We start from the raw sequence: 13934 nt of genomic DNA, 5'->3' as shown, positions 1-13934 counted from the left end.
ATTTATTTACAACTCATTTCTGATCTCAAAATCAGAAATAGTTTGAAAAGTGTCCGTTACGTGGTAAACAGTTATGCAACGGTTGAAAACACACCCTAGCAGCATCTGCATTGGACTGCAATAGCAATATAGTACGTATCCGCTTGTAAAGCAGTGATACTGGTCACAGAGTCATTCCGAATTCTCTTCAGTTGTTTTGTGCATGTACTCACCGTCCAGCGGCCCGCACACAGATTCTGCACAGCTCCTGCAGCAGCTTCTAGAACCGATGGGTTCTTGCTCTCTTTCAGGAGGGAAGTATACACACGCACCACCTCTGGCTGGAACAGCAATTCATAACCTACAAAAAGACACAATCATGAACTTTTATCTCACCTATTACCTGACTAAGCTTTTGATACTGCGATGAAGCAATACTATTCACATAGTATTTATAGCCAACAGGAAGTCCATTCAGGACTGTGTTATTGTCTTTGTACCTTTGGCTGGTGTGCTTCTCTTTGGAATGTCAATCGTATCTGAAGTCCCATCATCCTCTTTCTTCCCTGAACACAACAGAAGGAATGAGGAACAAGTGAAATGGAGAGAAAGGTGAAAGTGATAGAAACCAATAAGGAATATTAAAATAAAAAATGTGTCTTCAAATGGTTATGATACTAGTTGACAATTTAGAAGCATATCTCTGAAGAAAACCACCTCTTTATATTAGACTACAGACCATAAAATGCCATTCTATAGGCATTTTAATGGCGTGTATAAAGCATTCCACATAAAAGGAAAAGATACAAAAGATTTTCTTTAAACAAAAGATGGTTGTCCTCAGACAGAGTTATGAAAGAAGCCATTTATTCCCCATGAGGAAATACCCTTCGGGATGTAATGATTAGACTGATGACTTAATTCAAAAAGTTCAAACAGAAGTATGACATCATAATGTAGTGACAAAGTACAAAACAGACACTAGAAAAACAAATCAAACTTTGTCCTTGAATAGGTCTATGTGATCAAAGATTAAATGTGAAGGTGCAGATTTATCAGAAGTGTGGTGCACTGACGCACTCTGGTGGTTAGATGAAATTTAATGCTGAAGTATGTAACTTTTTCCGGTGTTAAAATACGTTCCACTATCCCAATTTAATATGCAGAGAAAACTATAAACACTGTGTCTCTGTGGCACTATGAAAATTCCTCTGTTTGTTTTGAACATCAGTCTCATGAGACGCAACACTGACTCGACCAATGGCATGAGTTGGGGGCGGGACTATCATTTTCTTTGACCAACAGCGGGGGGGGGGGGGGGGGGGTATTCAGAAAGCTGTTTTGAAAACATTATTTTTGCAAATCCGTTTGGTGGCACTAGTGCAGCAGAAATTACATACTTCAGCTTTTTTTTTTAAAATGCCGACAGCTTCAGAAGGGCTTCAGAGGACTGAGTAAATGGGCTTTAGTCATGAAAGATGTTTGTCAAATTAATTGTTAAATTTTACACATTGGGGCAAAAGGAGGACCTTAGAACAGCTTTTGTGTCAAGAACACACCCTTTAAATGCTGTCTAGGTAGGCAGCTTACTAGGCTTTATAATTCAGTGTCCAGTGACATAATCTGATACTTGTTCCTGGTTTCTTACATTTCCTTCCAATCAATAACAATCTTATGTAACTGCTGCACTTATGTGTCTTCTTACTTTACAAAAGTAGTGCAGCTCATAAAATGGATGTGAAATGGAATGGAAAATGTTTTTTGTCCCCTAAAGCAGAGGTTTTCAAACTGGGGTCCAGGGATCCCCCAGGAAGAAAAATTTTTTTTTTGCAATTACCCAATTTTACATTATTACCGCTTCGTCCTACTTTTTAAAGACTTCAAGATTATTTTATTCTGTTGTAAGCCCTAGTTTTTAAATATAAGACATCTACATAAATGTCTGTAATATAAAATATTTCATGAACCTTAAGCTTGATCACTGGGGGTGGTAAGGCCATATTTGAAGTTGCTTTGGAATTATTTTTACTTGTGAAAGCAATATACAAAATATATTGTTTCTCTTAAGGTTTATATACAAACATTATTAGTGAAAATAAGATGGTAAGGAAAACACTAAACTTAATGCAAAATAAATATTTTTATAACAATTATTTTATAATTAAAATAGTATTTTAATACTAAATAATTTACATTTTTTTAAAAAGAAAAATAAAATTTGTCCTTCGCAAGGGGATCGTCATATTTGGAAGTCTTAGGCATCAAAGTTTGAAAACCCTGGCCCTAAATCACTATTTAGATCCATTTCAGATCCATTTTCTGAACCAAAAACAAGGTTAATGAGTTATGAGGTAAAATGTAACTGATTCCAGTGAAAGCAAGCAAAGCTTTTTATTAAGAAAAGAAAATAAAGAGAAAAGCTTACCTTTAGAAAACCACTCGTCTGTAACGGGACAAAAAGATGCAAGGAAAGACAGCAGAAGAGACCGATGAGAAAATACAGAAGAAAATGAGAGAGAGGAAAGGACAGTTTTTCGGTATAAAAAATTGCAATAGTGCCCCAGCCACCATTAAATCATTCAGGCAACAAATTCACAAAGCACACAACCATGTGTAAAATACATGCACGCTTCATCTCTTTCTTGTGTAAACAAGCCCGATCTGGCATGTATCAAACTCACAGTATTAACATACTTCAAAGTGTGTACTATGATTTACGGACACAGAAGAAACACAGCCTCTTACCTTTGTTTACACAACACAGAGATTGTGGTGGAATGCAAAGATAGCAAGTTAACATTTTAATTGGCTACACCCCACAGCCAGTGCCTGTGTTTTTATTTAAATGACTCAGGGATGCACCTTTGCCCTTTCGGGAGCTGAAGCAACCACCCTTTTGGGAAGAAGGGGCGGGGCCTTGGTTGATTGGCATCGTCTCCTGGTAGCGCTCGCAACCTGGTATCTCCCGATGCACTTGATAGGACAGATTCCTCAGCAGACACACGCTGTTCTCTATCAGCTGCAAAGACAGCCATAATAAGCTATTATTACTATTATTTTATAAAGACAGTTACAATTTGCCGTTGCCAATTGCAAAACTACTTTTAAACAGTTGATAATCAAAGACCAAAGACTGATCCTACAAACCTACATTCAAAAATAATTGACAGATTCTTTTCATTCCAATAACACTTAATTCAGTTTTTTATTTTAATTCCGGTGTTACAACGTTTCACCAGATTACAGGGTTTACCAGTGTTACATCAAGACAAAGCAGTTGTAATATTAGATATAACTTTATAATATTAGTAAGAGATTTTATAATGTAAACTTACGTTTGTATCTAACAGTGTATTTTAATGTTCATAGACTGGCCACATTCACTTCCACTGTAAGTGCCTTAATTTTAACTGCGATTTATTGAACCCGGAAAATTATTTTAAAGCTGCAGTGTGTAATTTCTGTGCCACTAGCGACACCATGTGAAATTAATATTATTATTATATATTTTTACACAATATAGCATAAGACTTCCTGAACAATGAAAGACGTGTGGAATGTTTGAGAAAACTAGGGATGTCGCGATACAATTTTTTGGAGAAAGAATACTAGTACCGATACTTCCTTTTCGGTACTTGCCGATACCAGTTTTTTTTTTCTTTCTGAATTCTATTTTCAACAGTTTATTTCAATATTATCATCAAAATGGGGTCTAAAATGAATTAGAACTATAATCAAAAATAAATATCATTTTATTTACAACATAATATTGTATTATTTTTATCAAATGAAGAACTTTCATACAGAACTTCAGCACAATCCAAAATACAACATTGGAGTTATTTTTGTCAATTAAAGGAATATTCTGGGTTCAATACAAGTTAAGCTCAAATCGACAGCGTTTGTGGCTAAATGTTGATTACCACAAAAATGTATTTCCACTCATTCCTCCTTTTCTTTCAAAAAAGCAAAAATTGAGGTCACAGTGAGGCACTTAAAATGGGGCAAATTTTGGGGGAGTTTAAACAGAAATGTGAAGCATTATAAAAGCACTTATATGAATTCTGCTGTTAAAACTCATGTATAATTTGAGCTGTAAAGTCGACTGAGTTTGTTGACATTACATCGTCATGGCAACGAAGTTGTAAAACTGGCTATAACTTTACCCATAAAGTTTGTAAGTGATTTTAATCACACTAAAATCATGTTAACACACAAAATGGCCCCATTGACTTCCATTGTAAGTGCCTCACTGGAACTGAAAAACTTTTTTTTTTTTTTTTTTTTAAAGGAGGAACGAGTCGAAACTAATTTTTGTGGTAATCAACATTATGCCACAAATGCTGTCGATTAAGCTTAACTTCAATTGAACCTGGAATATTCCTTTAAAGTGCTGCTTAAAGAGCATCACATATATTGCTTAAATACAAGATAATCTTAATTATTATTATTATTAGTAGTAGTAGTAGTAGTATTACAGTGAAAATTACATAACTATACAGTGGTGATATATTTCTGTCATACTGTTTTCCATTTAAATAGCGTTTTCCATTTTATTTTGGCGTGAAGCCCTTTCTGTTTGTTGGTTTTTGACTGTTGTTTCTAACCTCTGCAAGCAGGTTGCTACGTGACCCAGTGCGATTGTGAAACCGCAAAAGACTGCAATTTCATTAAATATGTAGTCTGTATGTGCTACACACTACATAGTAAATTAGCTCTCTGCTCGCTGTCATCTGCTACAAATAGAGTGCGCGATGCTCACAATGGTGTTTTAGAGTTCCTTGGTATGAGCAGCTGGCTTCACATTTACATTCAAACATTCTTAAACAAGATCTATTTACTTTAAAGTGTACAGCACATGCAAACTATATATTTATCAAATTAAAATGCTTTAACAATCACACTAGGACACAACATGATTTTAATTTGTGCGCTGAATGTTTACGTAATGACATTCGTCCGTTAGATGGGTTGGGTTTTTGGTTTTGGTTTGGAGCGCAGTATTGGACCTGATTCCGATACCAGTATCGGGACATCCCTTGGGAAAACGCGTTTGAAAACGTTTTATTCTTGCAATTCTGTTTGTGCTGCTAGTGGCATAGAAATTACACACTTCAGCTTTAATTATTCTTTTATTAGTAGCAATTGTGTTCATTCAGTTCAAGTACTTTGGGGGAAAAAAGAGAGCTGGATTTTAATCTAAACATGATTGAAAACATGCAAACATGCAATATGCAGTCATAAAAATACTTTGTTCCACTTTTTACTCTTCCCTCAAGATGCCTTTATGTGCCCACTCTGGAAATGAGTGGCACGTCACGATGTGACAAATCTCTCGCATTTATCTCAACGGCTAATTATAATGTAATCGGAGTGATCTTTATCATGTCGCATGTGTTCTTCAAGTGTAATGTAGATGAATGGATGTCAAAGATCCACCACTAGCAGCACTATTAGTAGTAGTATTAGTATTAGCACTATTACTCGCTATTTATAGCAACTACAGAAAGCAAGTTGCTTTGTTTATTTTTAATTTTTTTATAGATCCAGTTGTGGTTAAGTTCATTTGGTTTACTCTGAAAAAACTTGTTGCTTAACACTCGTATAATGCAATTATTTCCCCTCATCTCTAGGTGTCCCTCATAACTAAGCCAGAGGGCTCCGACTAAGCACCATAAGGCCTATTTAATTGGCAATTATTAATTAATAAAAAATTTTTTTTTAAATATAATTCTGTTTAATATAAAGTTTCTGCAGCTCGCCAGCACCCCCTGCTGGTCGGAGGCCCAGGGCAAATGCCTGGTAGGCCCATGCGTTAATCCGTCCCTGTCTTCCCTAAAATGTACTACTATTGTGTTTTGTCTTTGTGGCAGAAGAGCAGCCCATATGAAGCCACAATCTTAACAGTCTGTACAAAAACAACAAGAAACGTGTTTACATTTACGTGCTTACAGTGGAAAAATATTGGGTGACGTGCAGCGACTGCCCCAACAAGTTCCACTGTAAATTAATTTTTGCCAACACGTTTTTGTTGTTTTTTTACAACCTGTGGGACAAGTAGGAAATATTCAACATAATCAACATATCGCAGATATGCCCCAATATCGCAGGTAAGCACCAATCACAGCTCAATGGTTACCTTGTTGTCCACATCTTTACAGTTGATCTGTGACTGGACAATGTACATAAGAGAGTCGACCAGTCCGGAGCACTCCCTCAGCTTCCTCCTGGCCTCACTCCGTTCCGAACTCACATTCCTGAAAGAGAGAAACGTCATGTTACTAATTAGGACACTGCCTGTTTAATGTTTAGCAACCTTTGGCATGCAAAGAAAGTTTTAGCTTCAGGTCATCACCAAAAACATTAACTGGCATTTGGAAAGCAGAGCAGTCAAGGGCGCTGGATGAGAAATTGAGTGTTAAAAGGCAGGCCACTTTTAGCTTTGTTGAAATGAAATCATGGTGTAAAACCATTCCTACGATTGAACAGACTGCTTTCTAAAAGCCTAATAGGCGAGTGGGAGATGTGAAGGACAGTTTAAAAGAGAATCACTCAAGGGAAATAAGTGGATTCAAAGATCATATTTCTCTCTTTTGTCCAAACTTTGGCCTGGTTCTTTCAGAGTCTCGGAGTCTCTGAGTTTCATAGTCACACACACATTCACAAGAGTATTTCCTTTGAACTTCCCTCTTTTCTTCCACATAAAAATGCAGTTTCCTCACATATACACTCATGACCTTTCTTGACAGGAATTCTTTAGCAGCATTAAGCCACACCCCTCCTCCTCAAATGTCTTCTACCATATGAATCTTGAACGTGCAATCCCTTCCCAACACATCCTCATTAGGGATGTGCAAAACTACACATTTTCAAAATGGACTAGTTAGCAGATTGCCGGCAGGAAGCCCCGTATAATGAAGCTATTTTTGGGTTCACCGGTTTCTTTGGGGCGTTTACATAAAATGTGTTCAAAAACAATTAAATGAAATGGAGCGAAGGGGTCTTCAGATGCTCAAAAATATTGAGAGATGTGACCAAGCCAAAGATGTCCATCTGAATGTGTATGGCTGTAGTGGTGCTTTAAAGGGGAGGAATTTAAAGACGTAACTTCTCCAAGAGGGTTTTACCGTGCAAACTGTCTAAAAGCTAAAGCACAGCACATTGTCAGCATGCTCATTAAAACAGCACCACTGAAAATATGACAACAAAAATATATATGGGATACCGGGGCTAGTTGCCACAAGGGCTATATTTAAAGCTGAAATATGTAACTTTTCTTTCTCCTATCCCAACTAAATATGCAGAGACAACTATTAGTAAGCCATTCATAGGTTAATTTTCACAAAATGTAAACACTGTGTTTGTTGCGCTATGAAAATTGCTGTTTGTTTTGAGCACCCCCCCCCCCCCCACCAATGTTACTCAACCAGTGGCGTGAGTTGGGGGCGGGACTATCTGTTTGTTTGACCAGCAGCAGACCTGTTCAGAAAGCCGTTTTGAAAATGCTTATTTTTGCAATTATGTTTGGTAGTGCTAATGTCGCAAAAATTACATACTTCAGCTTTAAGTAGCGATTCGTTTGAGTGAAAAGTCCAATTGCGCAAATGTGTGTTTTCTCTAGCAATACGTTGGTCTCAACCTCTACTTTTAAAACCCTTTTAAATTAGAATAATTGCTCCTGGGTAAACCAAGCGAACATAATCAAACCACACTGAGATAAATTAAAGCAAGGGTCAACTGTATAATGAAGGCATATTTTTACCAAAAGGTTTAAATGTGTTCTTAGGACAAAAGGTATTTTTTATGAAAGTCAGTTGTGGTCACATTTCCATCAGGCAGGTTTCCACATGTTTTAAATGTCATAAATTTACACAATTTACAAATCCAATATTTGTTAGCCAAAACAAAGTTTTGATATTTTTGTACACTACCTTTTTCATTTTTGTTGTTTCTTAATTTGTTTTGTGCCTCAATTGTTGTACTCTTTAAATTAGGCTGAAAAGCCTATAATAGGCTGTTTTATGCAGGTGTAGATTTAAAGAGGTGTAGATTTTGTTTTGGTGATTGTGATGGGGGTGGGGACGTAATGTTCACATTGAACCTACGACAACTGATTTGATAGCAGGTTCCAATGTGACAACTTACCCCACCATAGTGGGGCACACTATTGGGGCAGTTGTCCCTAAGGTCAACATGTGTTCAAAGAACTTTAACTTTTTTCATGGGCAAAAAGTGAAAATGTTTAATAGCTTTTTTAGTGGCCAAGGCTTCAAGGTATGTGGCTATACAGAAATTGACCTGAGAAATACTCACTGCAGTAAAAGAGTGTGACAACTAACCCCATATGTTAGAATCAAAATTTTTACCAGTCAACCTCACGAATAGTCGCCTGTCTCTCTCTACCTTAAACACCCAGTAGTGTTGGTGAGTGCCGTCTCCCACTCCAAGTGTCTAGGTTTGCAGCTCTCCTCTCCCCCTTTGTTCCCCCTCTCCCAGCCCGAGTGTGGAACCATCACCTCATCGGACAAAGCGTGCAGCGCGTGGTCCACTATCTCCATCTTAACGGAGTCATGAGACGACAGGTTCCACAGTGTGCCTGACAAGAGGACAAGCCATCATCATCACTTTAAGCACAGTATTTAAAGTTCAGAAAGCTCCTCTGATGATAAACACTCATGACTCTCAACAGCAAGATATACCTGTTATAGTGTCTGTGAGGTCCTGATCTCTCGTCTTCCTCAGTAGGCGCACCAGTGCGGGAATTCCATCACAGTTCTTGATGGCTATCTTGTTATCTGGATCTCGTCCGTATGAGATGTTCTTGAGAGCTCCGCATGCTGCGTAATGCACCTCCTTCTTTGGGTTATCAAGCATGGACACCAGGGCAGGGATCCCCTTCAGTCGCCTTACTTCTGACTTCACCTGCACAGAGTATAAAGAGTCTGGGTGCATGGAGCTTGCAACAGATGTGCATAAGTGATGACTGTTGCTGCTGGTTAGAACAAATTCAGAATACGATTATTTGTAGTTGTTATATTGTGTCACACCTGGTCTGGACATGGCATTAGTTTCTATACTGCTTTCTGTGCGAGTGCAAACTAACCTTATCATTCTTAAAGGTAAGATGCTGCAAGTAGGCTGCAGCATTGCTTCTGACAGGGTCCAGGCGATAGTTGAGCATTGCAATTACTTCAGGAAGTTCTGGCTGCCTCCATGTGGAGGGGGCAGGGCCTTTGCGCAGAGTGCTGTCCAGTGATGCCATGCTGCCTCTCTCTCCCTGAGCCAATGGGGCTCCACCTCCCCAATAATACATATCACCAGCTCCACTCATATCACCATCTAGTGTGCCCTCATATGACCTGGACAAATTAAGAAACATACATGAGGGTCAGTAAATGACAGAATTTTCATGTTTTGGTGAACTAGCCTTTAATATAGTTTTAGAGCAAAAACACACTAACCCTGTCCTGCGTGGGGGTGGGGCATGGTGTGCATGTGCTAGCCGGGGCATCGTGCTGTAGTGCATTGCTGACCCCATGCCGTAATCAGGCTCGTCGTATCCCAGGCTCCTCTGATCATCCTCCAGGCCGTAGGGCTCTGGGACAAAGCGCTGCAGGCCTCCAGTGATCTCCAGAGCACTGCCCATACGTCCCACCTGAGGCTGAGCCACATACGGGTCCAGTTGTGGGCGGCTGTGGGTGCGGTAGGCAGAGTCCAGCGTGCGGTAGCCATCAACAGGTCTACAGAATAAGAAACATGGTGAAGTCAGGAGATCTTTCTAAATTGATGAGCTATTACTCTGACAATCATATACACAGCTGAATTGGTTAAATCTAGAACTGTGGTTCTCAACTGGTTTTGCTTCAGGATCCAGATTAACATGAGACATGAAGTGGCGAACCAACTCAGTGCTAAAATTGTTTATCTTAGAAAATGTAATAAAACTTTCCTTGAAATCAAACATGAAATTTATTACCATTACCATTTAATGGAAAGGCCCAACAATAGGCAAAATTATTCACATGACAATTTTGTAAAGGCATAAACAACCAAACTTTTAAAGGTGCCAGTCAAACACAAGGACAAAAACTGGGCCAAATATTGTATTAAAGGAATATTTCAGGTTTAATACAAGTTAAGATCAATCCACAGCATTTGTTGCATAATGTTGATTTCCACTTGTTCCTCCTTTTCTTAAAAAAAAAAAAAAAAAAATCTGGGTTACAGTGAGGCACTTACAATGGAAGTCAATGGGGCCAATCCGTAAACTTTAAAATACTGTTTCAAAAATATAGCCACAAGACAAACAATATGCATGTTAACATGATTTTAGTGTGACAAAACTGATTACTAAATTTTTCTGTGTAAAATTATAGCCAATTTTACAACTTTGTTGCCATGACAATGTAATGTCAACAAACACTAAAATGACTAAAAATGACGAAACAGCTCAAATACATGAGTTTTAACAGATAAAATGTAAGTGCTTTCATGAAATTATAAGCTTCACATTTTTGCCTTAAACCCTTAAAAAACTGGCCCCATTCACTTCCATTGTAAGTGCCTCAATGTAACTTCCATTTTTGTTTTTTTTGTTTTTTAAGAAAAGGACAGTCAAGTCAAAATATGTTTTGTGGTGATCAACATTATGCCACAAACGCTACCGATTAAGCTTAACTTGTATTAAACACAGAATATTCCTTTATTAATTTGACAGTTGAATTTGTTTTATTGGACACACAGCCCTCGACATCACCAAAACATATGGGAAGCATTTCTTCCTCCTCTTTCAAAGACAATAAACCAATAAATTTTGCTATACTAACAATGCACAACTTGCGTTTTCTTATTTGCATTAGCACTGATTTTTGCCTACTGTCCGTGGACAAGCAACCCATCAGTTGAGAACCACTGATCTAAAAATATCTGTAATTTCAAACAAACCGTTGCACATCTGTCACACTAATACATAGTTCCATGAAGTAGGCACACACCTGTAGCGTTCGTCCATACGAGTCCCTCGGCTGAGGCTGGCGTAGACTTCAGAAGGAGGTCCGCTGCGATAGTCGTCATAGCCGCCTGGAGGTCCATAGTGGTAGTTACGGGGGACAGTAGCAGTAGGGTAGTCCATGGGACCACCTGGTGGCCTGTACAGGCGGTCTATCGGGGTGTTATAATTCATGCCGGTGACTGAACCAGTGCCATCCAGAGAGAGTGTGTCAGAGACGGAGGGAATGACTGTTCGTGTAGTGGTGGTCTTTGTGACCTTCTTGACCTAATAAAGAGGGGGGAAAATGCTTTCAGGTCAGACAACAATAACATAACCAAAGGTAATGATGCAAAACCAATGCCATAGGCACCATATTTGCTTGGAGAGCTGCAGTGGAGAAGATTATCAGTGAATAATGACTAAAATTTCAGACCATTCACCACACAACGCTAGTACATGGCTATATACAGTAAATAATGACAGAATTTTTCATTCTTGGTAAACGATTCCTTTAAGTGCCCACAAACTTACTGTAGTCTCCGTGCGGCGTGTTGTGCCATCATCACTGGTTTCGACTGAAATAACTGGCAGTCCATCGTGAGGGTCTTCCTCTACCATGACCGACTCAACAATATGACCAGGGTCCAACATCCTGTACTGTAGCACAAATGCACAAACAAAGAACAATGGTGAGTAATAGCCAAGAAGAGAATGTGTCTGCTCACACAAACACACCATCTGGTTGCAGAGCATACGCAGGTGTCAATGATGACAAACACTCACAAGTTTCAAAAAAGTGTAACAGTACGCACAAGCTTAACAAAAATGATAGCCAAGGGCCTCTCACTTGCCCTACAGTCATGTGTTCACTGGTGCAATCTTACGTTTATTGCTGATGTGTTTTCGTGCATTGGAAACATAATTTGGATTTTTGTGATGTACTGAACAAGGTGGCATATTTATATCAGCACAATTTTGCAAAAAAGATATCTAGCTGTAAAACAAAGATTTGTAGGGCTGTAACTTATGATTATAACTATAATGAATTAATCTTTGATTATTTATTCGATTAATCTAATAGAAAGCCATGTTGCACGGTGCACATATCCGACTAATCAATAATGAAATTTGTTGTTTTCTATTTTATTGATTTGTTGCAGCACTAAAGATTTTTCAAAATTGCAAGAATGGCTTGCGATAGTCCTGGAAGCATCACTTAGAATTTTTGGAATATTCAGTATAATAAAAGATAAACATTTTATTTTTCACACTGCATGAAATCATTTTCCAGTAAACTTTTTTGTAAATAATATTTAAATGTGAACTAATTCTTTTGATGTTAAAAAACGTTCTCCAATCCAATTTAAATATGCAGAGACAACTATTAAGTTATTCGTTGGTACATTCATTCATTGCATTTGGTGATGCCAGTGGTGAAGAAATTAAAAACCCCACTTTAATGTTAATAAAAATTTAACAATAATGTGTTGCTAAAAATAGTACTATCAAATTTGTTGTTGGAGGGCAAATAAAGTCTATTAAACACAACAGGTTTTATTGTTGAGGGCTGGACACCAAATACTAACCTGTGTCCCGTTAATGTATCCCTCACTTAATTTGAGGCGTTCCAACTCTGCATCACCAGTGACACGCCCGTTCTAGAAAAACAGGGAAAGGGAGAGGGGAAGAGAGAGAGAGCATTATGAAACACACACACACACCAAAAAAAAAAAAAAAAAAAAAAAAAAAAAGCCCAATAAATGTCAAAGTGGCCAGTGTCCATGCCGCTGAAAAAGGCCATACATTCACAGCAGGACGCCAAGTAAATACAGGTGCATCTCAATAAATTAGAATGTCGTGGAAAAGTTCATTTATTTCAGTAATTCAACTCAAATTGTGAAACTTGTGTATTAAATAAATTCAATGCACACAGACTGAAGTAGTTTAAGTCTTTGGTTCTTTTAATTGTGATGATTTTGGCTCACATTTAACAAAAACCCACCAATTCACTATCTCAGAAAATTAGAATACATCATAAGACCAATAAAAAAAACATTTTTAGTGAATTGTTGGCCTTCTGGAAAGTATGTTCATTTACTGTATATGTACTCAATACTTGGTAGGGGCTCCTTTTGCTTTAATTACTGCCTCAATTCGGCGTGGCATGGAGGTGATCAGTTTGTGGCACTGCTGAGGTGGTATGGAAGCCCAGGTTTCTTTGACAGTGGCCTTCAGCTCATCTGCATTTTTTGGTCTCTTGTTTCTCATTTTCCTCTTGACAATACCCCATAGATTCTCTAGAGGGATCTGGTCTGGTGAGTTTGCTGGCCAGTCAAGCACACCAAGACCATGGTCATTTAACCAACTTTTGGTGCTTTTGGCAGTGTGGGCAGGTGCCAAATCCTGCTGGGAAATGAAATCAGCATCTTTAAAAAGCTGGTCAGCAGAAGGAAGCATGAAGTGCTCCAAAATTTCTTGGTAAATGGGTGCAGTGCCTTTGGTTTTCAAAAAACACAATGGACCAACACCAGCAGATGACATTGCACCCCAAATCATCACAGACTGTGGAAACTTAACACTGGACTTCAAGCAACTTGGGCTATGAGCTTCTCCACCCTTCCTCCAGACTCTAGGAACTTGGTTTCCAAATGAAATACAAAACTTGCTCTCATCTGAAAAGAGGACTTTGGACCACTGGGCAACAGTCCAGTTCTTCTTCTCCTTAGCCCAGGTAAGACGCCTCTGACGTTGCCTTTGGTTCAGGAGTGGCTTAACAAGAGGAATACGACAACTGTAGCCAAATTCCTTGACATGTCTGTGTGTGGTGGCTCTTGATGCCTTGACCCCAGCCTCAGTCCATTCCTTGTGAAGTTCACCCAAATTCTTGAATCGATTTTGCTTGACAATCATAAGGCTGCGGTTCTCTCGGTTGGTTGTGCATCTTTTTCTTCCACACTTTTTCCTT

The 13934-nt window shown here is 38.5% G+C and overlaps 1 protein-coding gene across 6 annotated transcripts in view; it reads right to left on the bottom strand.

Moving 5' to 3' along the window:
• The window catches only part of ctnnd1 (catenin (cadherin-associated protein), delta 1), a 48982-nt gene that overhangs the window by 8947 nt on the left and 26101 nt on the right, over positions 1-13934 (bottom strand). For 5 of the 6 annotated variants that reach the window (XM_051702011.1, XM_051702006.1, XM_051702008.1 and 2 more), the window contains 12 exons: positions 12556-12627; positions 11501-11626; positions 10974-11254; positions 9441-9719; positions 9083-9338; positions 8679-8901; positions 8383-8575; positions 6119-6236; positions 2842-2998; positions 2405-2422; positions 480-545; positions 213-340 (listed from right to left, as the gene is read on the bottom strand). In XM_051702011.1, the coding sequence (XP_051557971.1) occupies positions 213-340; positions 480-545; positions 2405-2422; positions 2842-2998; positions 6119-6236; positions 8383-8575; positions 8679-8901; positions 9083-9338; positions 9441-9719; positions 10974-11254; positions 11501-11620 (1839 nt within the window). In that variant the 5' untranslated portion in view covers positions 11621-11626; positions 12556-12627. The remainder of the gene's footprint in view (positions 1-212; positions 341-479; positions 546-2404; positions 2423-2841; positions 2999-6118; positions 6237-8382; positions 8576-8678; positions 8902-9082; positions 9339-9440; positions 9720-10973; positions 11255-11500; positions 11627-12555; positions 12628-13934) is intronic. The other variant, XM_051702007.1, reaches the window with a different exon arrangement.

Source organism: Myxocyprinus asiaticus, chromosome 7 (assembly GCF_019703515.2).
Source record: "Myxocyprinus asiaticus isolate MX2 ecotype Aquarium Trade chromosome 7, UBuf_Myxa_2, whole genome shotgun sequence".
NCBI lineage: Eukaryota > Metazoa > Chordata > Actinopteri > Cypriniformes > Catostomidae > Myxocyprinus > Myxocyprinus asiaticus.
The sequence above is the reverse complement of the archived record's forward strand: the minus strand, read 5'-3'. Positions and strand labels throughout refer to the sequence as shown.